Raw genomic sequence first — 25,473 nt, forward strand, 5'->3', positions numbered from 1 at the left:
GAAGCGAGTGGAGACTGCTGCGTCATTCACCTTGGCATATCAAGGAGAAAAGGGCCCATTCAATAATCTCCTTCACTTGACCTCACCAACAGAAATCTTTAGACAGATTTTTGAAAGTGAAGTAAATCTTGCTTTTGCCATCCAAGGCTAATAAAATGAAACGCTTTCCCCCAAAAAACTATTTAAATGGTAATAATACGTTATATTGGAGGCTGATAGGGAACACGACCATTTAAAAATATGTTCCGGTTTAAGAAAGAAAACCTTAACGTTGAAAGTCTATTTCACAGAGAAATATATTTCTGGCTAAGCAAATTGCAATATCTTTTACATAAATGAAGGTTAAATATGCTTCATATATCTGGAATGCTTATAAAAATTCAGCTCTGGTATCAAGGGAGCCATTCGTCACAGTAAAGTATATTCGAAAGATTTGCTAGCGCGGCACATTTTGCTCGGTTTGGAAGTTCCACTGTTTTTGTACAGCGAATATAAAAGGCTTCCACCATGTTCCTTTAATGAAGCACTTTAATTGAATTTTTATTTTTTGATAAATGATTATGTCGTTGGCCACAGATCAGTCAGGATTCTTTCTTCGGTGTTCCCTTTAAGATGAAGACAAAAATGGAGTTTTACCTAATTGGCACAAACACTTTGAAAATTTTCCTATCTACCCCAAATGTTTTTTTTTTTTACAGATTCATGCCAAATCTGTGGCAAAAAAATATAGGGACATGCTTCATTCAATGCCATATTAGATGATTTAGGAATACAGAACATCTCAAAGACAGTAAACAGTGAGACTATACTGGATCAGGCTTTCTTGAGCTCTTCAAAATAATTGTGTAACACCCAACCATATTATCATTTATTTTTACTGCAATTTCAACTCTATTGATTTGGGTGCCACTTTGTTCTTATGTGTCTATGAGAAAAAAAATTGTGGTCTTCTGGAAAACGTCAAAACATCAACAAGCAGGTTTGATAAGTGTTTCTGGTCATGGCTCGCTTGTAAGGCTATGTTCAGATATCCAGTAATCATCTGTTAGAAGGAATCCAGCAAGAATCCATTGGCAAAAAAACATCCATTGGCAGACACAACTTTTTTGTTCCTTTTTAACAAACTGATTTCAGCTGGATCCGTTTTTTTTAACATAGAAATCTATGGAAAACTGATCCGTTATATCGCCAACCTATTGTCTTCCATTTGAAACTGATCCATCAAGCACAAAACTGATCCTTTTAAAATAAAATAAACTGGAGGGCTTGGATAGCAGGGCTTGGAATGATCGCCATTTGACTTTTTGAATGCAAAATTGGATGAAATAGTTAGGGAGCACCATGTTGCGTTTCGAAAGCCCCTGATGTGCTTAAACAGTGGAAATCCCCCACAAATTACCCTGTTTTGGAAACTAGACCCCTCAGGGAATTTAGGAGTATAGCTTGGAGAGTCTCCCTTAATGTTAAAACTTAACTTTTAATCAAATTATAAAATATAACTTGGACAAAAAGTGACACAAAACCACATAAATAAAGTGCTCGTGCATACCAGTGCTCTGATTATTAAAAATTGGTTTGGTCTCACCAGTGTAACAGACTTATTTCCATAGCAGGTTCACCTTATACCAGTACTGGGATCAGTTGTCCATCCAAGGAGAAGTGAAGGGGGGTATGATTTCAACTGATTCCCTGTTGTGCCCAAGTATTGCCGCAAGTATGTCCTGCTATGGACTGCCCACAATCAAAAATGTGGTTCAATCTTGGTATTATAAAGCTGAGCCGTGAATATTAAAAAAATCAAATTTTTCCCACTAAAATGTTTTTTAGCCACAAATTTTGCATTTTCACAAGGGAAAAGGAGAAATTGCAACGCACAATTTGTTCTGCAATTTCTCCTATGCCAATACTCCTATGAGCATGCCAATACCTCATAAGTTTGGTAAAACTACTGTTTGGGGGCATGGCAGTACTCGGAAGCGAAGGAGCATTTGATTTTTTGAATGTAAAATTTGCTAGAATCATTAGCGGACACCAAATCGCATTTGGAGAGCCCCTAGTGTGCCTAAACAAAGGAAACCCCCATAAGTGACATAATTTTGGAAAGTAGACCCTTCAGGGAACTTATCTAGATATGTGGTGAGCACAAGAAAACAGCAATTAAGCAACTGTTTTCGTTTTCGTTTTTCATATGATATTCAACTTGGGATAAAATTGATAAGGCAGCTTTATTTTTCGAGCCAGTACGATTACAGTGATAGCACATTTGTATATTTTTTTTTTTATGTTGTTGCCACTTTACACAATAAAAACTATTTTATAGAAAAATTATTGTTATTCTGATAGCTTTCGCTTTTTTATTTTTCCACTAATGGACCTGTATGTTGGCTTGTGATTTGTCTACATTAAATTATTGCTGCAACATCTCATTTTAGAACTTTCCTAATCAAATGCATGGACCTGATTTTTTAGAAATTTCTTTTTAAAAAATCTGCTGCGTGTATACTTATGCATACAATATAGTAACATAGTTAGTAAGGCCGAAAAAAGACATTTGTCCATCCAGTTCAGCCTATATTCCATCATAATAAATCCCCAGATCTACGTCCTTCTACAGAACCTAATAATTGTATGATACAATATTGTTCTGCTCCAGGAAGACATCCAGGCCTCTCTTGAACCCCTCGACTGAGTTCGCCATCACCACCTCCTCAGGCAAGCAATTCCAGATTCTCACTGCCCTAACAGTAAAGAATCCTCTTCTATGTTGGTGGAAAAACCTTCTCTCCTCCAGACGCAAAGAATGCCCCCTTGTGCCCGTCACCTTCCTTGGTATAAACAGATCCTCAGCGAGATATTTGTATTGTCCCCTTATATACTTATACATGGTTGTTAGATCGCCCCTCAGTCGTCTTTTTTCTAGACTAAATAATCCTAATTTCGCTAATCTATCTGGGTATTGTAGTTCTCCCATCCCCTTTATTAATTTTGTTGCCCTCCTTTGTACTCTCTCTAGTTCCATTATATCCTTCCTGAGCACCGGTGCCCAAAACTGGACACAGTACTCCATGTGCGGTCTAACTAGGGATTTGTACAGAGGCAGTATAATGCTCTCATCATGTGTATCCAGACCTCTTTTAATGCACCCCATGATCCTGTTTGCCTTGGCAGCTGCTGCCTGGCACTGGCTGCTCCAGGTAAGTTTATCATTAACTAGGATCCCCAAGTCCTTCTCCCTGTCAGATTTACCCAGTGGTTTCCCGTTCAGTGTGTAATGGTGATATTGATTCCCTCTTCCCATGTGTATAACCTTACATTTATCATTGTTAAACCTCATCTGCCACCTTTCAGCCCAAGTTTCCAACTTATCCAGATCCATCTGTAGCAGAATACTATCTTCTCTTGTATTAACTGCTTTACATAGTTTTGTATCATCTGCAAATATCGATATTTTACTGTGTAAACCTTCTACCAGATCATTAATGAATATGTTGAAGAGAACAGGTCCCAATACTGACCCCTGCGGTACCCCACTGGTCACAGCGACCCAGTTAGAGACTATACCATTTATAACCACCCTCGATGGTTACATGGTACAATGAATTTGCTTTATTCACATACAGCTGGGAAAGCCCTGTAATTTCAGAATACCTGACTCACTTTGCTCTGACTCTTCTTTATATGGTCATATACATATAAAGACATGTGTCCAGCTTTATGCCGTTCCCAGCAGCATTCTACTTCCCGAAAATCTCAGCCCCATTTCTAACAATGCACACGCTGACTACACTAAAGCTCAAGAAATGGAAAAGAAGATTTTATTTTGCAAATGTAGCAGTTTTAATACATGAATGACATTTAGGGACTTTTCTTATCCTCTGAGGACATATCGCAGTTTAAAGGGAAAAAATAAGGCAATCAGTCAATAAATCAACCACTTCAAGAGCTGTCACCGTGGAAGTCCAAAGAAAGCGGTTTTTAATCGCTGCTTAACTCTGACTAATCAGAAAATGAATTCTAATTTATCAGTATCACATCTTCTTTATAACTTTGAAGACAAAATATCAAGAGATTATTGCTGCGCTGCAACCTTGAACTCATTTCTGCAGCACACTTAGTACAGAGGAATATAAATAGACTGCTAAGAATATTAAGAATATGTAGATATGTTGTAGACAATGGCATGACGATAGATGTGGAGGTTGGCATTGCAACCAGGCTCTTGTGGACTGGGGCACACAGGCGCGTTAAATTGTAATTAAGCCTCTTTGTGGATGACTAATGCAAAATTATTCATCATATTATCTATTATTTTCTTTTCCATGTCTAAATTGTGCCATAATATTTAATGCCGTAGTATAGCAAATGAACTCACGTTGATCCTCGGCCCAGTCTAACTAAAAGTCCTTTTGGTTCACATCACGTACCAGTCTAATATGTCCAGCAATTGTCTGGATTTTCTTGCTCTGTAACTTGCCATTCATTCTTTTTAAGTGTGCCCTTTCTCTTCTTCAGCATCCGGCCGCCACTATAGGTGCTGGATCTCTCGTTTCCTATCTTCCCAACAAAGAATGTAATCGGTCCCTACATCTCTACTACTAAAGAGAAAGACGCTTTAGATGTGAAAATATAAAGCATTTTGTGACCGACACTTTGGGGGATTTTTCAGCCTGAAAACATCATTTTGATTAAATACAAATCTGTGGTATTTTATTTGTCATCCTGTATGGTGAGCCTAATATCATTGAAATACTACTGACCGTTCAAGGGAGTCTACTGGGCACTCCGCCAAATAAGAGAATGTCAGTGTATTTTTTTGTATAATGACATTTTTTCAGTGTTTGATGAACTTAAGTCTACCTTCAACCTTAAAAAATATGAAAACTGTAAAGGGCTTTGGACCCTACACAGCATGACCTCATAACAGAGTACTTCTGCAAATTGCAAAGCTAGAGATGAGGAGGCATTCATCTATTTTTCAGGTAGTAGTTGGTGGTGGCTAGTTTCTATATTCCGTTAAATATATATTTTCTAAGTGTACTAATGGTGGACTCTGGAGAAGATATTCATATCTTTATGAGGTATGCTGCTACCATAAACTTCAGTATTAGATAAAATATTATGGTATGTTGGATTTATGCATTTTTAATTATGTTGTAAGTATTTTTAAGTATAGTTCTGAGAACTATAACTCACCCAATTCCTTGGGCATACACTAAAACCATATGAATGATATTGCTTTTGAACTAAAAGTTTACAAGCTCTTTCAAAAGATGTCAATTAAACCCTCGTTCAGCCCTCAACCATGTCTTACAAAATCACCACCAGGCCAAAGGATAGGAAATGTTGAAATTCCACATGCCTGATATTTTCTTCTTCTACGATATGCAAAGCAAAGATCGATCAAATATTTCAGTATTTTATACACATTAGATTGTCATCCTGTCCTGCGAAATTGGTGGGTTCATGCCAAGGTGGTCCTCCAATTGTTCAGAGCTCACACAATTTAAATCTCTGGTTTTCTGCCTGTAGTTGCGAGTTATAAGATCCCTTACTCTGGTTCACACATGTTGCTCTGCCAATTCCCTTGTTGATTATTGTTTTTGACCTCAGCCTTTGTTTAGACCATTCTTCTACCTGATAATTCTGTTTTTTCTCCTGACCTCTTGGTATTGATGCAGCTTTATGACCATCCCTTGCCAACCTACTGCATTGGCCAACAGCTGTACTGTTGACTGAACCTAGGGTTCCCCGAACAAATCCAAATTCCTTTTACATGGATTAAAGGGTGAAGGCACCTCTTGGGATCTGCTAGATGGAATGGCGATGCAAAGTCTGTCCATGGAAGCCCTTTTTACAGTTGCCAGGCTACCAGGCACAGAGCCAGACAACACTTATTTTGGTATATCTATCTAGTTTAGAGTTAAATTTTTAGCATTCACATCAGTATCCTGCTGAACTTCATTGTAAGCTTTCAACTGTATTAATCATTGAACATGGAAATTCAATGACGTTTTGACCTCCTCCCCTTGAGGCTTTCCAGTCTCTCTCGATTTTCAGAACTAAACAAATATTTTTGACCATAGGAAAGTTTACATATGAATAAAATAGGTCACTGCTCTGCTTTCATTGCAATTTTATTTAGCCAAGTCATTTTGCTCAAAGTTCTGTATACCTCATGCCCAGTAAATCTTTATTGAGTAGAGTTGGTCATCTAAGGTATTTTAATGTTCGGCATCTTCAGTTTACGCAAAATAAAAACTTGTCAAGTGTTGAATTATCGTCGATGGTTGTGTTTCAGATGTACGGCGTTGTCACAAACAGATGCCGTCATTATGCCTAGTCTTCTACAGAGGGCAGTGTTGGCAACTCTCCGTATATTTCATGTGTAGAAACTAGCAGGAAATAGGGGCTAGTAAAATCTAATGTCTTCTGCAGCTGTAATATTCTGTGCAGGTGTGCGGCAAATAACAGAGATTGAACTTTTGTACTGTACACACTTTGTTTGAGACGTCGACTCAGATCTTGACAGAGCTGGACTTATTGTTACAGTTAAAGGTCCTTATAAATAACAAAATGTAAGCTTATTAAATGCTAAAAATTCAAATTATTATTCTGTCATCGTATTTAAAGCTCCACTCCAGCATTTTATTTTATTCTATTTCAGCGCTGGAGAGGTGCCACTCACATATGTTCCGTGACCGTAGTGCTATGCTTACAAGCCGCAGTCTTCAGCTGTTCCCAGTGCTGCTCTGATCCTATGCCGCCATATGGCTCTCATAGACTTGCATTGAGTTGTGACTTCCAGCTCACTCAGCAAACACTGGAGCAATTCAACTAGAAGAAGACTGATCGGAGCGGCAAGGCTGGAATTGGGAAGGTTGTTCTTTGTGAAGGACGTATGAATGAAGCCGCATACAAGGTTATCATGGAAAAACAATTGATTCCTTCTGCTCAGGCAATGTTCCCCAACTCTGAGGACTGGTTTTTCCAGCAGGACAATGCACCATGCCACACAGCTAGGTCAATCAAGGTGTGGATGAAGGATCACCACATCAAATTCCTTTCATGGCCAGCCCAATCTCCAGACCTGAACCCCATTGAAAACCTTTGGAATGTAATCAAGAGGAGATGGATAGTCACAAGCCATCAAAAAAAGAAGAACTGCTTACATTTTTGCACCAGGAGTGGCATAAGGTCACCCAGAAGCAGTGTGAAAGACTGGTGGAAAGCATGCCAAGACGCATGAAAGCTGTGATTAAAAATCATGGTTATTCCACATAATATTATGGTACTTTCTGAACTCCTCCTGAGTTAAAACATTAGTATTGTTGTTTCTAAATGATTATGAACTTGCTTTTTTTTGCATTATTTGAGGTAGGCAGGCAACGCATTTTTTGTTTTTTTGACCATTTCTCATTTTCAGAAAATAAATACAAAATTTATAGCTTGGAACTTCGGAGACACGTTGTCAGTAGTTTATAAAATAAAAGAACAATTTACATTTTACTCAAAAATATACCTATAAAGAGAAAAATGAGAAGACAAAACTGTCAAAATCCTTTGCTGTTGCTGGAGACCTGACCAACTGACCATGGGTTGCGTATGGTAACACAACTAAGCCCCATTGAAGTGAATGGAGTAGAGCTGCATTACCACACACAACATCTGACATCAGTTCATTGCTTGTTTTTTTCTGTGAAAATTGAAAATCAGTTTTCTTTGTGTGGAGGACTTATTGTGAACTGCAAAGCTCACATTTCTTCTAGTGGTTCTCCGAGACCTCCTCTTCCCATCAATTAATCAGGGTCTACATGGCCAACTAAGCATGTGACAGCTTGCCCCTTGTGCATGTCCAGAGTCTTGCATGAGTTGCTATCTATTGATTTTTTTTTGTATGATTTGTTTTTCTGCACCTTAGAGGTAATAGACAAAGTAAGGAAACTGTTGGCAGACTATTACAAATGAGTTTTATTAATTTATGGGGTCCAACTGGTTTGTGGGACACTGATAGTGTTACAGTATTATAGCTACGGTACTTTATAACAAATATGATTTTTTTCTTTTTTCTTTAAGTTTTATTTTTATACATATTTATTTGCCTTCCCTGAATATAAAGACGAAGTCGGAAGGCGACTACTAGAGCTGTCTTCTTCCAACCGTTCTTGTAAATACATGAGTTTATTAAGTGATTATCTGTAAAGAGGTTTTTTTTTTGGTTTTTTTTTAAAACAATGCTTAAAAAGAGAAATCGTTGAAAAGTATATTTTTGTTCATTGAAAATTTTATATTTTCTAAGCATTCCGTATACTCTGGAACAGTTCCAAGAATTGGGATCATTCTAGTAAGACATGTTTGTATTACAAGGGAGTTGGGAGTTGAAGGAAGCAAATTAATATAACAATTTTTTGTTTTTTCGTATATACATTCTTTTGGCTTTCTTGTAGTCTGGGATGAAGGCCAATCTGTCCTCTGATATTTCAGACAAGTACCGGTCTGAAGAGCCTGAAATCATCAATTTGTCTTTGTAAAGGACTATTGCGTTATTAATCTTGTCTAATTATGCTTTAAGAGGTAAATGGGAATAGAATAAATTACACTGGAGTAAACATTTGGAGCACATATTTTCTTTGGATTTTTTTTCCTTTGGAAATCAAATTATAAAAATTCTTGCCCATTACTATAAGGCTACGTACAAGAAAGTAGAATGCAGTGCAGAATCTGGCATACAACAGAGACCATCAGGCCCAATTGATCGCATTTTTAAAGCGTCAAAATGTACAGGGTATACCAAAGAGTGTTCCCATTAACTGTGCCAGCCAGAGGTCCCCCTTTACCATATCACCCAGAGATTTCCTCCATATTAAGTGCTAGACAAAAAATGTTCTATGTAGCACTATCCAAGCATTTTAGAGAAATGTGGAAAAAATGCTGCAAAGTATAAATTCTTTCAAAAATAAAAGTGTTATTAGTTTATTTCTAACTAAGCATATCAGAAAAGGAAGGGCTGCTATATGGACGTGAGGTCAAATGAAGCAGCAGAATTGACAACAGAAGCTGTCACGTTACCGCTGTGAGTCTGCAGAAATTGGCGCCAGGCAGAACGGCAGGTAGTTAGTATCTAGTAAGTTCTTAGCCCCTGTGACAAAGACACTGGCAAGGTGCTGGAGGGAAAATATGTTTCGCTGAGGCTCATGGCTTTAGTGATCTAAAAACCCAGGAGTTTTTCTTTCAGCACACTAAGTGTTGCAAGGAGTTAAAAGCCAATTTAAATAAAGGGCTGGTTTTCAAATAAACACCCATAGAGTAGGTGGGAGGTTGTCCACCTTATCTCCACCCTAGGGTGTGGTCTGGGGCTTAAGTAGCTGGTCTCCAGCAAAGGCAATGAGTGTTCAGTGTCTGGAGAAGTGTTGTGTGCTTGGTCCTGCAAACCCCGATTGAGCTGATCCTCGCTAGCAGAAGGACTATGCTACCATTTTGTTTTGCTGTTTTTGCCCAGAGGATCGTGTTTATTTTCCCTTCAGCTTGGTTTATGCTACACTAAAAAACCAAGGACATTCTTAAAGAGACAGTGTTCCCGTATCTACCTCCGTGTACGGCTGAGTGAGGCGATCTACTGCACCCCATAGGGAAAATAAGCAAAGTCCTGGATAACCCCTTCAACAGTGTCAGTAAAAGAATGCCTGCATAAAGAAGGCAAGCTAGAGAATACTTCAAGTATAAGGGTGCTTTCACATTGCGCTTTTCTCCATGCTCATGGGTCCCGTCGGGGCTTGTGTCCAAACCCAATCCCCTCACCAAGCGGGATTCGGGTGTATGCTCCAACGGGCTATGAACTATAATTGTGCAGGCAGAGTGAACATACTCTCTGACGTGCATCATTTTCGGGCATATACGCCTACTGGGGGCAGACACCCAGACATGGTTTACTACATCTGGGTATCTGCCTCCAGTAGACATATATGCTTGAAAATGATCGACTTTAGAGCACACGTCCGCTCTGTCGGCACATTACAGTCTGCGCATACACCCATCTCCCATTTTGTGGGAGGTTCGAACTGGACCAACAAACAGGTGCCAGAACGCAGTGTGAAGGCACCCTAAGCTTCAACTAATAAGTACACTTTCAGAAAGTACCAGTCATATCCGTACGGTCAAGGTGTAGCTCAATTATACTGAGTTACTCATGATTCTTCTAGTAACACATTAGCTGCCTCCAATGTGCAGAGGCCAAATAGGGTTCCTAATATTATTCATAAAAATGCGAGAACCACCTAGCATGTAATACAAAATTATAGATGAGTATTGTTGTACTTCACTACACTTTAAAACAGCCACCAAAAATTCCGCTAAAGATCTCATTTGTAGTTATTTATTTCAAATGATGCGTAGATTTCCTTCTGTTGGATGTGGGCAATGTACGATATGGGATGCAATTCATTATCTGCTTCAGAGAGAACATTGTATGTCAGCAGTTTGCTAGATTCAGGGCGAGAAACAGGTTCCAGTCCCTATTCATTCAAAGTAAGACAATATTATATAATTAACTGAGAATGCAGTTTGTAAGATCTCATGCGTAGAGGTGGAATCAATTTTAGAACATAATTCCATGGTGTTGAGGAAGGTGTATATTGATCCTCTTAGACGGTTACTGCATTTTATATTGTAGCACGCGGAAATAAAACTGAAATAGCCTGACAGGCTGAGAGGCGGCAAAAGTAATGTTCTGCTTTCTGCTGTTGAGGGGGTTTCAAACTTTCATTACCAATAGAATTTATTTGCTGCTATCAGTCTTCAAGCCACAATAAGCAGAAAATTCCTGCAAGTCACCTAGAGAAATTATATTTGATTCTTATTTATATAGGTATTTTTGGTCTGCGTACTACAGATACTGAACTATTTCATAGGTGGTACGAATTATTGGTTGCTTATATAGAAAAAATAAAATGAGTTAGCTGGTTAATAAGTATTGATTCATTCATTCCTCCATTTGTCTTCATGTGTTCCTACCGAATTTAATGGAAGTGTTAAAAGAAATGATATATTCTATATAATTGACCATACCTTAAATATGTAAAATATAACATGGGTGTCAAAGAGGAGGGTTTGAGTGCTTGAGATGTCCAGTTTTGAGCATGAGTAAAAAGATGCTAATTAAAAGTGCCTCCCATACTGGTAGACCCAGACCATCCATGTATTATATGGTTGGTCATTCTTTAAATAGCCAAAATGTAATGCACTGCTATGCCCTATAAGGGGTAATGCAACCTACATGACCCAACAAAATGTCACCTGGCAACTAGCAAATGGTTTCTAGCCTAACTGATCACAATGGCAGCTGTCTTTAACCCCTTCACCACCTTGGGTTTTTCAGTGCATCATAAGTGACCTGGGCGGTCTGAAGCACTGTTTATCATAGCGCATGGTCGCATATGTGCTGTGAGCAACAGTATTTCAGATATGCACATGCTTGATGGCCAGTCCTTAAGGGGTTAAATATGATGGTGGAAGACAAGTAAAGTTGCTGAGGACTGAATTCCACCCTATGGGATGCTACATCTTCTGTTATCGGTTATATATGTGGATCCTTGTTTATGAGAGTACTAGATGGTAGCCCGATTCTAATGCATCGGGTATTCTAGAATAAGTATGAAGTTTATTTCTGAAGATTTTGGAATAATACATTGAATACACAGGATTTGGCCGGCCGCGACCAATTAGCGAAGCATGGTTCAAATCCCACGCCAATTTGCGGCTGGACAGCGCCTGTCGCTGATTGTTTGCGGCCAGCCACGTAGTATATAGCATGGCCACGTAGTATATAGCACAGCCACGTATTATATAACAGCCCATGTAGTAAATAGCACAGCCACGTAGTATATTGCACAGCCACATAGTATATTGCACAGCCACGTAGTATATAGCACAGCCACATAGTATATAGCACAGCCATGTAGTATATAGCACAGCCACGTAGTATATAGCACAGCCCATGGAGTATATAGCACAGCCAACTGAGTATATAGCACAGCCACGTAGTATATAACACAGCCCACAGAGTATATAGCACAGCCACATAGTATATAGCACAGCCCACGGAGTGTATAACAGCCCACATAGCATATAACACAGCCACGTAGTTTATAACAGCCCACGTAGCATATAACACAGCTCACATAGTATATAACAGCCCACGCACGCAGTATATAACAGGTCATGTAGTGCATAACACAGGCCATGTAGTGTATAACACAGGTCACGTAGTGTATAACACAGCCCACATAGTATATATAACAGCCCACGTAGTATATAGCACAGCCATGTAGTATACTGCACAGCCACGTAGTATATTGCACAGCCCTCATAGTATATTGCACAGCCCACATAGTATATTGCACCGCCCACGTAGTATATTGCACAGGCCACGTAGTATATTGCACAGGCCACGCAGTATATAACACAGCCCACGCAGTATATTGCACAGCCCACGTACTATATTGCACAGCCCACATAGTATATTGCACAGCCCACGTAATATATTGCACAGCCCACGTAGTATATTGCACAGCCTATGCAGTATATTGCACAGCCCACGTAGTATATTGCACAGCCCACGTAGTATATTGCACAGCCCACGTAGTATATTGCACAGCCCATGTAGTATATAGCACAGCCCCCGCAGTATATTGCACAGCCCACTTAGTATATTGCACAGCCCAGGTAGTATATTGCACAGCCCACATAGTATAATGCACAGCCCACGTATTATATTGCACAGCCTATGTAGTATATTGCAAGGCCCACGCAGTATATTGCACAGCCCATGTAGTATATTGCACAGCCCATGTAGTATATTGCACAGCCCACGTAGTATATTGCACAGCCCACATAGTATATAGCACAGCCCACGCAGTAGATTGCACAGCCCATGTAGTATATTGCACAGCCCATGTAGTATATTGCACAGCCCATGTAGTATATTGCACAGCCCACGTAGTATATTGCACAGCCCACATAGTATATAGCACAGCCCACGCAGTAGATTGCACAGCCCATGTAGTATATTGCACAGCCCATGTAGTATATTGCACAGCTCACGTAGTATATTGCACAGCCCACGTAGTATATAGCAATGTGGGCTTCATATCCTTGTTAAAAAAAGAATTAAAATAAAAAATATTTATATACTCACTTTCCGTTGGCCCCCGGATCCAGGTGAAGCGTTTACCGATGCTCCTCGCGCGCTCCGGTCTCAAGAGTGCATTGCGGTCTCGCGAGATGATGACGTAGAGATCACAATGCATGGAGCAGTCACCGGAGTGTCGCGAGGAGTGGGAAAGGCCTGTTCTGGATCCGAGGGGCCGACAGATGGTGAGTATATAACTATTTTTTATTTTTGTTATTATTTTTAACATTAGAGCATCAATAGTAAAAAGTTGGTCACACAGGGTTAATAGCAGCATTAACGGAGTGTGTTACACCATGGCATAACGCGGTCCATTAACGCTGCCTTTAACCCTGTGTGAGCGCTGACTGGAGGGGAGTATGGAGTGGGCACTGACTGCGGGATGTAAGGAGTGACCATTTTGCTGCTGGACTGTGCCCGTCGCTGATTGGTCGTGACCAATCAGCGACTTGGGATTTCCGTTACAGACAGACAGAAAGACGGAAGTGACCCTTAGACAATTATATAGTAGATGACTTAAGGTATATGTACAATTCCCAGTCTTGCGTAGAGCCCAACAATGATGGATTTGGCTACAGTACTTGAGCCATATATTAGAATATACAATATATTTTAAGGTCGGCGCACTGTGGGTTCCCCACTATTCATGATTATATAAATGTACTTATTTAGGGAACAACTTGAATATTGGACATTTCTTTGTGGATGAGAAATTGTGTCATTGTATCGCCACAAATATAAAGTAATGCCAAGGATATGAATAATACATTGTGATGTCAGGCGCTGGGATTTTAAACATGTCGCTGCCTAAGTGGAACGGTCACAATATGATGTGTGGATTTTTAACTTTTGATGGATGCAAAAAATAAATAAGGGCACAGATGAGTGGATTAGAACAAGCTGCAGTGTGGAAGATAAGGAATTTTATTAGAAGTGTTCTTTGTACACATCAACCACGGAAAATGTCACTGAGGTTCATTGCTCACTTTGTAACCTGGTAATTAACATGATGGAAATCACGAGGGCAAAAATTGGATCTGTGTGAACCGACATGGCATGCACAGGAAATATATTATATGTTTCTAAGATTATATATTTTGGGGATTTAACCATGTTGTAGCCTGAACTTTGCATAATAAACCCCTAAGCAGTGAAAAACTCACTGACTATGACTCAAAAGAGTAACTAGATTGTAAGCTATGTCCATACATTCAGAACACTAAACAATAAGTTTGGAAATGAGCTATCGCATGATAATTCAGGCTATTGTATGCAAGTTACTGATCTTTATTGCTTTTATGTCCTTGCATTTGTGAGACTGGCTGACTATCTTGCGCTCGGGGGGCATTCCAACTCTCCGACAACAGATATTGATGGAGGAAAGAAGGGTTGGGCATGTCCAATGTCAACATGCATGATCCTTTGTTTTCATGGGAAATAAGCCACTACTAGAGATAAACGGCAGTGGCTTAGTCCACTCTCCCTATTCAGAAATCATGCAATCAAGAGACTGTAGGAGAAATCAGAGCAAATAGGGTCTTATCCGATATACACAATAAGGTATTACTTTAGATTAGACTAACCTGATGTTTCCATAGAAAAAGCATGGAACGTGAGAATCAACTGTAGCGGATCCAGTCAGTCAGTGACCATTAGACATCAAATTATGCGGATGGTTTCCGCGCATGTGGTCAATCCTGACAAAAAAATAATTTTGTACTTCAAAACGTGTTGAATAAACCACTACCTTTTCACTTATTATACCGGAGTATACGTCTCAAGTTCATCTAGCAGCGCGGAAACCATCCACAAATATCCCTTTATTTGATATTCAGAAAACATGCACATTTGACCAAACTGAATGTGCATGTTTATTGGGGCTGGAGATATTGTTTCCAGCCAAATGAGTCTTTGACTGACAGTGATCTGATGTGTATAGTCAGCTTAACATCTTGGAATACAATGGTTGAATTCTACAAACCTAAACCTTTAGTTGCGCTGTGGTAGAAATGAAAAGAGCACTTTTATCCTCATCTATAATATAACGCTGGGAGCGTCACTCTGTCCGAAGCCTCTATAGACTGCGCAAGCGCAAGCGCCGGCGCAGTCTGGGCCTCACAGAGCGACGCTCCCGGGAGATCGCGGTGTGCGTTCACACTGAACACACACCGCGATCTCCACCGCAGAAGCAGGGACCGCCAGGAGGGCGCGTATCGGCCTATATTCACCTGTCCCCGTTCCATCTCTGAGCGGCGCCATCTTCCCGGTCTTCGGTCTGTGGCCTTCAGTTCAGAGGGCGCGATGACGCGCTTAATGCGCGCCGGCGCCGCCCTCTGACTGAACAGTCACAGCCAGGAGACCGGGAAGATGGCGGCGCTCAGCGATGGAACGCCGGACAGGTGAGTATAGTAAGTGCTGGGGGGGCCTGAGCTGGCGGCGATACCGGCACCTGACCCCCACAGCGCGCCGGTGTCCCCGCCTGCTCAGGCCCCCCAGCACTCTGCGCCGAGCGGGTCAGAGGCAGTATGGGGACGCAGGATGGAGCAGCACATAAGGATGGGGACGCAGGATGCAGCAGCACATAAGGAGGGGGACGCAGAATGGAGCAGCACATAAGGATGGGGACGCAGGATGGAGCAGCACATAAGGATGGGGATGCAGGATGGAGCAGGACATAAGGATGGGGACGCAGGATGGAGCAGGACATAAGGATGGGGACGCAGGATGGAGCAGCACATAAGGATGGGGACGCAGGATGCAGCATGAACATAAGGATGGGGACGCAGGATGGAGTAGCACATAAGGATGGGGACGCAGGATGGAGCAGCACATAAGGATGGGGACGCAGGATGGAGCAGGACATAAGGATGGGGACGCAGGATGGAGCAGCACATAAGGATGGGGACGCAGGATGGGAGCAGCACATAAGGATGGGGACGCAGGATGGAGCAGCACATAAGGATGGGGACGCAGGATGCAGCAGCACATAAGGATGGGGACGCAGGATGCAGCAGCACATAAGGATGGGGACACAGGATGCAGCAGCACATAAGGATGGGGACGCAGGATGGAGCAGCGCATGACAGGATGGGGACGCATGATGGAGCAGCGCATGACAGGATGGGGACGCAGGATGGAGCAGCACATGACAGGATGGGGACGCAGGATGGGAGCAGCGCATCACAGGATGGGAGCAGCGCATCACAGGATGGGGACGCAGGATGGGAGCAGCGCATGACAGGATGGGGACGCAGGATGGGAGCAGCGCATGACAGGAAAGGGAACGCAGGATGGAGCAGCACATGACAGGATGGGGACGCAGGATGGAGCAGCGCATGACAGGATGGGGACGCAAGATGGAGCAGCACATGACAGGATGGGGATGCAGGATGGAGCAGCGCATGACAGGATGGGGATGCAGGATGGAGCAGCACATACCATGATGGAGACAATATACCAATATAAATGCTCGCCACCCGGGCGTAGAACGGGTTCAAGAGCTAGTATAATATAGGACCGTTTACTTACAATTGCTCATTTTGCTTTTCTATCCAGTTAATCCTTCTATTTTCTCAGCATGAGTCCACCCTCTGCTCAGCTCCTGACCCAGCTGCTCTGCTTCTCCCCCTGCCAGGGACTTTTGCAGTGATGACTCATGCAGGAAAAAGAGACTTCTTGCATCACGAAGGTGCTAGGGATCCTTAGCCGGCACCCTAGTCTATCCCTGTTCCCAGTATTACCCCAGAAGGTGGAGCCGCCAGTGTCACTACCTTGCTATGCTCCTATCTTAGCCCTTATCTGTTCCCTCCCCCACCCAGGGTGGTGTGAGGCCAAAGTGTATAGGATTACACTAACCAGACAGACAAGGAAAGAGAGATAGGGATTAAAGAAAAACTAGAATCATACAAATACACTCATAAAATAACAGAGTGGAGCAACAGTTGAGTAATAGGTAGGATAAACCAAATAGGTGAGGATAAGCATAAGCACTCAAACCATCCACACAGCAATCTCCAGAACAACTCTCCAAATGCCTACTCCAAAAATAAACTATTCCTTCAACACCAAACCAGGCAAAATGAACTATCACTGGCAAGGTTAGAGGCAAGCAGGAGGGTTCTTATACCTGCTAGGATTAACAAACTCAGAACAGCTGATGCATCCCCAAAGAACTCCAGGACTCCAAATAAGCAGTTTAACCTTTGCAGCACCAGCGCAAAAAAAAGCCAAAACTGCTAATAGGACAGTGAATCCATTCTAACTACAGCAGGTGTATGTGTCACTAGATGTTGGATCGTATGACCCCACGGCATCTCGGTTATATCTTGTTTATACATAGAGCTTAGAAGGATTCTTCTTGTCAATTTTTAATCATGCGATGTCATAGACCTAATGGAAAAAGAATTAACTGGGTAGAAAGACAAAATGAGCAATTGTAAGTACACAGTGCTATAAAATATAATGACTTCAATCTATTAAGAGGGCAAACATGTTGAAGCGAGTGCTTTTTTAAGGAATCACATTGGGATAATCCTTATAGGAAACTTCCAGAGTTACCATTCCTCTTTAAAAGTAATATGTTTGTAATCACTACAACCCATCAATTTTCATTTATACAATAACCAAATAATACCCCACAATGAATCCATCCCCCTTAATCCACCTCCACCAGGAAGCCATTGCATATTATTGCTGTAGAAGTGTTATATCTAATATATGTGTATGTGTGTATGTCCGGGATTGGCATCTGCACCGTCGCAGCTACAGCCACAAAATTTTGCACAGCCACAAAATTTTGCACAGTCACACGTCTGGACCCCGAGAGCATCATAGGCTATGTTGTGAGGTGAAATTTTAACCCCACGCATTCCAATTCACCAAACAATTTTGCCCCTATCTACATAATGGGGAAAAATTGAAAGGTAAAGTGTTGGAGGCAAATTGACAGCTGCCAGATGTGAACAAGGGGGACTTAAAGAATGAGAGCGATGGCGCCAAAGAGTATATACCGTACAGTTGCTAAGGTGGGGCCCCGACATAGGATACTCAACACACACACAAAATGCGCCACACACTACCACGTGCTTGAAGACATAGACCACCCTCAGCACACATTTCAGCACATATACACCAACCTCGCAACATAAAAGTCGAAACACAAAAGTCACCACTCAAAACTCGCCATGCGCAAAATTTGCCACATGCAAAACTAGGCTCACGCAAAACTCGCCACACGTGCAAAACTCACCTCATGGAAAACTCGCCACACGCAATACTTGAACGCATGGTAAAATTGCCACATGCACAAAAGTTGCAGCACATGCAAAAGTTGCATCACACAAAACCTGTCACATGCAACTCGACAAACAAAAGGTTGCTACACGCATGTCGCCACACAAAACTCATCTCACAAAAGTCGCTACATGCATGTCGCCACATGCAACTCAACACACACAACTTGACACATGAAACTCGCCCTAAAACACACACAAGTCTGGTATTATCATTCAAAAATAAAAATCTGATTAATAAGCAGATAAGCTACAAGAGCAACAAATGTACCATATAGGAAATACGGCAGCTGTCAGTCACATGACCTGTCTATTATGTGTATGTGTGAGCTAATATATACTGCCAGGGGGGAGGGCTTCCTTTTGGCTGGGGATTTATTAGGCTGCCAATTTAGCTTATAAGCTTACAAATACTGAGGTAAAAATACTGACCAAATAACGTGTGAATGAGGTTTAATACAGGAGGAGATGACACACAGGTATATACCATATACAGGGGAGATGACACACAGATATATACTATATACATGAGAGATGACACACTGGTATATAACATATACAGGGGAGATAACACAGATATATACTATATACAGGAGAGATGACACACAGGTATATACTATACACAGGAGGAGATGAAACAGGTATATACTATATACAGGAGGAGATGACATACAGGTATATACTATATACAGGAGGATATGACACACTGGTATAAACTATATACAGGAGGAGATGACATACAGGTGTATACTATATACAGGGGAAATGACACACAGATATATAATATATACAGGGGAGATGACACACAGGTATATACTATATACAGGAGGAGATGACATACAGGTATATACTATATACAGGAGGAGATGACACACAGTTATATACTATAAACAGGGGAGATGACACACACATATACACTATATACAGGGGAGATTACACACAGGTATATACTATATACAGGAGGAGATGACATACAGGTATATACTATATACAGGTGGAGATGACACACACATATATACTATATACAGGGGAGATGACACAGAGGTATATACTATATACAGGGGAGATGACACACAGGTATATACTATATACAGGAGAAGATGACACACAGGTATATACTATATACAGGAGGAGATGACATACAGGTATATACTATATACAGGAGGAGATGACACACTGGTATATACTATATACAGGGGAGATGACACACAGGTATATACTATATACAGGAGGAGATGACACACAGGTATATACTATATACAGGGGAGATGACACACAGGTATATACTATATACAGGGGAGATGGCACACAGGTATATACTATATACAGGAGAAGATGACACACAGGTATATACCATACACAGGGGAGATGACACAGAGTTATATACTATATACAGGAGGAGATGACATACAGGTATATACTATATACAGGTGGAGGTGACACACTGGTATATACTATATACAGGGGAGATGAAATACAGGTACATACTACAGTATATACAGGGAAGATGACACACAGGTATATACTATATACAGGGGAGATGACACACAGGTATATACTATAAACAGGAGGAGATGACACACAGGTATATACTTTATACAGGGGAGATGACACATAGGTATATACTATATACAGGAGAAGATGACACACAGGTATATACTATATACAGGAGGAGATGACACACAGGTATATACTATAAACAGGGGAGATGACACACACATATACACTATATACAGGGGAGATGACAGACAGGTATATACTATATACAGGAGGAGATGACACACACATATATACTATATACAGGAGAGATGACACAGTGGTATATACTATATACAGGGGAGATGACACACAGGTATATACTATATACAGGAGGAGATGACATACAGGTATATACTATATACAGGAGGAGATGACACACTGGTATATACTATATACAGGGGAGATGACACACAGGTATATACTATATACAGGAGGAGATGACATACAGGTATATACTATATACAGGACGAGATGACACACACATATATACTATATTCAGGGGAGATGACACACTGGTATATACTATATATAGGAGGAGATGACACACAGGTATATACTATATACAGGAGGAGATGACACACAGGTATATACTATATACAGGGGAGATGACACACACATATATACTATATACAGGGGAGATGACATACAGGTATATACTATATAAAGGAGGAGATGACACATAGGTATATAGAGGAGGAGATGACATACAGCAGGGATATACTATATACAGGGGAGATGACATACAGGTATATACTATATACAGGAGATGACATACAGGTATATACTATATATAGGAGGAGATGACACATAGGTATATACAATATACAGGAGGAGATGACATACAGCAGGTATATACTATTTACAGGGGAGATGACATACAGGTATATACTATATACAGGAGATGACATACAGGTGTATACTATATATAAGGAGATGACAAACATGTATATACTGAGTTGAAAATGAGAGGTGTGAGGTAAAAATGAAAAGGTGTGAGTGCAAAATGAGAGGAGTGAGGGAAAATAGTGGAGTGATCGGAAAATGACAGATGTGAGGTCGAAATGACAAGTGTTAGGGGGCAATGAGAGGATTGAGGGGGAAAATAAGAGGAGTGAGGGGGAAAATGAGAGGTGTAAGGGAGAAAATGAGAGATGTGAGGGGGAAAATGAGATGCGTGATGGGAAAATAAGAGAAGTGAGGTGCTATAACTAATAGGCAATGCTGGGCTCTTCAGCTAGTCTAATATATAAAGCTGAATGTGTGTGTATGTATGTGTATTGTGGCACCTGCACTGTCGCAGCTACAGCCACAAAATTTTGCACAGTCACACGTCCGGACCCGGAGAGCGTCATAGGCTATGTTGTGAGGCTAAATTTTAACCCCACGTGTTCCATCTCACCAAACAATTTTGCCCCTATCTACATAATGGGGAAAAAGTGAAAGGAAAAGTGTTGGAGGCAAATTGACAGCTGCCAGATGTGAACAAGGGGGACTTAAAGAATAAGAGCGATGACACCAAAGAGTATAGACCGTACAGTTGCTAAGGTGGGGCCCCGACATAGGATAAGCACCACACACGGGGATATGAACACACACACAAAATGCGCCACACACTACCACGTGCTTGAAGACATATACCACCCTCAGAGTCAGCACACATTTCACCACACATACTCCAACCTCGCCACATAAAAGTCGAAACACAAAAGTCGCCACTTAAAACTCACCACGCACAAAATTCGCCACATGCAAAACTCACCACATGCAAAACTAGGCTCATGCAAATCTCGCCACACGTGCAAAACTTACCTCATGGAAAACTCGCCACACGCAAAACTTGAACGCGTGGAAAAATTGCCACATGCACAAAAGTTGCAGTGCATGCAAAAGTTTCCTCACACAAAACTTGCACCACACAAAACGCACCACACATAAATCTCGCCACACGCAAAACTCGCCATGCGCAAAACTTGCTGCACACAACTTGCTACACTAACCTGTCACATGCAACTCAACAAACAAAAAGTTGCTACACGCATTTCGCCACACAAAACTCATCTCACAAAAGTCGCTACATGCATGTCGCCACACGCAACTCAACACACACAACTTGACACATGAAACTCGCCCTAAAACACACACAAGTCTGGTATTATCCTTCAAAAATAAAAATCTGATTAATAAGCAGACAAACTACAAGAGCAACAAATGTACCACATAGGAAATACGGCAGCTGTCAGTCACATGACCTGTCTATTATGTGTATGTGTGAGCTAATATATACTGCCGGGGGGAGGCCTCCTGTTGGCTGGTGATTTATCAGGCTGCCAATTTAGCTTACAAATTCTGAGGTAAAAATACTGACCAAATAATGTCTGAACGAGGTCTAATACAGTAGGAGATGACACACACATATATACTATATACAGGAGGAGATGACATACAGGTACATACTATTACAGGGGAGATGACACACTGGTATATACTATATACAGGAGGAGATGACTTACAGGTATATACTATATACAGGGGAGATGACATACAGGTATATCCTATATACAGGAGATGACATACAGGTGTATACTATATACTGTATAAGGGAGATGACAAACATGTATATACTGAGGGGAAAATGAGAGGTGTGAGGTGAAAATGAGAGGTGTGAGGTGAAAATGAGAGGTGTGAGGTGAAAATGAAAAGGTGTGAGTGCAAAATGAGAGAAATGAGGGAAAATAGTGGAGTGATCGGAAAATGACAGATGTGAGGTTGAAATGACAAGTGTTAGGGGGGAATGAGAGGAGTGATGGGGGATTGAGAGGGGGGAAATAAGAGGAGTGAGGGGGAAAATGAGAGGAGGGAGGGAGAAAATGAGAGATGTGTGGGGGAAAATGAAAGATGTGAGGGGGAAAATGAGAGGCGTGATGGGAAAATGAGAGAAGTGGGGTGCTATAACTAACCACAGATATTTACTATGCCCAGGCAACGCCGGGCTCTTCTGCTACTTCCATATATAATTCATGCTTTTTGTATGATAAATTCCTCTAAACCCCTATGCTGATGCCTTTATTTATTTTAACAGGACACAACCAACTGGAAATAAGGACATCAAGACTTCTGGGAGGTATGATATTCACATGTTCTGATAAAAATAGGAAATTTGTCTTAGGTTAGCATTAGGAACCGATTTTTTGTCCCAGTGTAAATAAAATGTAAATTACATGAAGCAACAATCCACAGGCTTTATTAAAAATGTAATTATATGTGCCTCTTTGTGTCTCCATGGTAGCAGACTACAAACAAACACTGTGTAGTCATGATTTCTTCTATGTGGTCTACACTTCCTAAAAACCAATGGGAGATAAAGTAGAGCATGCAAAGAAGAAAGTATGACAGAAAAACCCTTCGTAGTGGAACCAGAGGCACCTGATTCATTAACTGACTCATGAGCATCTTAAAAGTGGTGTGCATTTCTGTGGGCCGCATCACAAATCTTAGTGACTCAGAGGCTGCAGTAAGATTTGTCATGTAAAGCACCAAACAATTTGTCATGAATTAGGCAAGCGAGTGTTGCCTCGGCCTGTACTGTCCCACTCCAGCTCCGCCAACTTTGGCTTAACTGGCCAAAACTGGCATGAAAACATCAAAAGTCATAAAACTTTTGCACATCCTCACGTTGTGCACAAATGTTGAGACTTTTTAAAGTAATTTTACAACATATTTCTATTGTAAACACTTTGATGAATTGGGACCTTAGTTCTTTTTCAGACGAAGAGCCCATATATAACAACCAAATACTTGGGGCAGAAATCATTCATACAAACCTCTCCATAAGAGCACCTATTGAGAAAACCAACCTCTTTACTTCCAGACTAGATTTACTGTCACAGATTATCAGTTCATCCATAGTGCTAACTATATAATATATAATTTGACAAGACCACCCCATGGAAGACTCCTTTTTCATGCATTTTTGGGTGGTTGTCTCCAAGAGTTTCACTGTTTATATTATACCATATATCTAGTAGTGCAATATGCAATAGATTTGGAATGCCTTTCCATTCTGCACGGAGTGGGTTAAATTACTACCATTTCTCTTCTTTTGTGCAGATACATTTTTGGCTGCTGAGTGATGACATATGTTTTGGTTGGCTGCACAAATAATAAAAGACAGAAATTTGCCCAAATGCACATCCAATAATATTGTATTAAGTTAAATCAAACAATTAAAAAAATGGCTTTTTTATATAAAACCCTACATTTCAGATGTTGAGCAAAGCGTTCCCCATTTCTTTCCTAAAGAATGTGCTCTTGTTCTTTTTATAGAACGTCTGTCTCTTGTAAGTGGTTACGAATTACAGAATACACTTCATCTTATTCGCAAAATTTACATTTTTATGGTCTTTCAACTGATATAAGATTAGAAGCAGAATGTTAGTGTTACTTCCGCACATATCGCTCTCTGTGGAATTCTCTTTTCACTTCACTATGGGTAATGTTCAAGCCCTGAAAATGCTTTTCCTGCTCTTCGGAAACTGCCTCAAATCTGAAATTTATAGCACAGCACTTATTATTAATGAGGTAATAAGCTAAAGCAGCCCTCGGGCATTACTCACCTTTGTATACTTTTCTATCATTATAATTGAACTCATTGGCTTTTTGTTCATCTGTTTGGACAGCTAGATTGATGACAGTGCCGGTATAAAATGTCATTTCTTCACATTAAATGTTGTGTATGAAAAATAACAGTAACGTAACAGGCAGGGGACGACGCTCTGCCTGCGTAATAATTTGCTTGCGGGGGAATAACGCATTTATAACAAAGGTGTAAACAGAAAACAAGAAAAGAAAAAAGCTTTATTACATGTACATGGTGTGGTAGACCATACACCACCCTACTACAGAGGCATCCTCCCTTTCATCTTGACTATGGCCATATTACAAGAACAGTGATACAAGATGACCATCTCGGAAAAAAAACATGATTTTGTGATATTCTATTGGGAGTTATTTATGCTATAGGTGTCTATGGTTGGTCACCAATGCTACAATACAATAATTATGGTATGTATTGAATTTGTAAAGTTAGAGATTGAAGTGCTTAAGAAAATGTTTGCAAAAGTTAACGGCACACCTGCCAAATTTTTGACACATTAAGTTTTTGGTGCATAGTCACGTCATGATTTACAGGCAATACCCATGCTGCATCCTATTTCCCACTCCCTAAAATTATCTATGGGTACTGACACCCTGTGTCCCAACAAGTAAAAATTTTGTGAGAACCATACTTTTCTGAGGTTTCTTTGACCCTGGGAGATTTGCCAATTCTTCTGGGAGTCTGTAAGTGACTAAGGTCTTCTCCTTCAAACAACCCTTTGCTATTAGCCAATTTGCAATGGTGGGCACACTACAATGACAGGGCATGTGGATGTTTTGGAGCAGTAAGAGAGACTATCCTACTCC

At 40.8% G+C, this 25,473-nt stretch overlaps 1 protein-coding gene across 1 annotated transcript in view; it reads left to right on the forward strand.

The window, feature by feature from the left end:
- The window catches only part of ADARB2 (adenosine deaminase RNA specific B2 (inactive)), an 808,988-nt gene that overhangs the window by 101,653 nt on the left and 681,862 nt on the right, over positions 1-25,473 (forward strand). The window contains exon 2 of the mRNA XM_069729698.1: positions 23,093-23,134. Within this exon, the coding sequence (XP_069585799.1) occupies positions 23,093-23,134 (42 nt within the window). The remainder of the gene's footprint in view (positions 1-23,092; positions 23,135-25,473) is intronic.

Source organism: Ranitomeya imitator, chromosome 6 (genome assembly GCF_032444005.1).
Source record: "Ranitomeya imitator isolate aRanImi1 chromosome 6, aRanImi1.pri, whole genome shotgun sequence".
Lineage (NCBI taxonomy): Eukaryota > Metazoa > Chordata > Amphibia > Anura > Dendrobatidae > Ranitomeya > Ranitomeya imitator.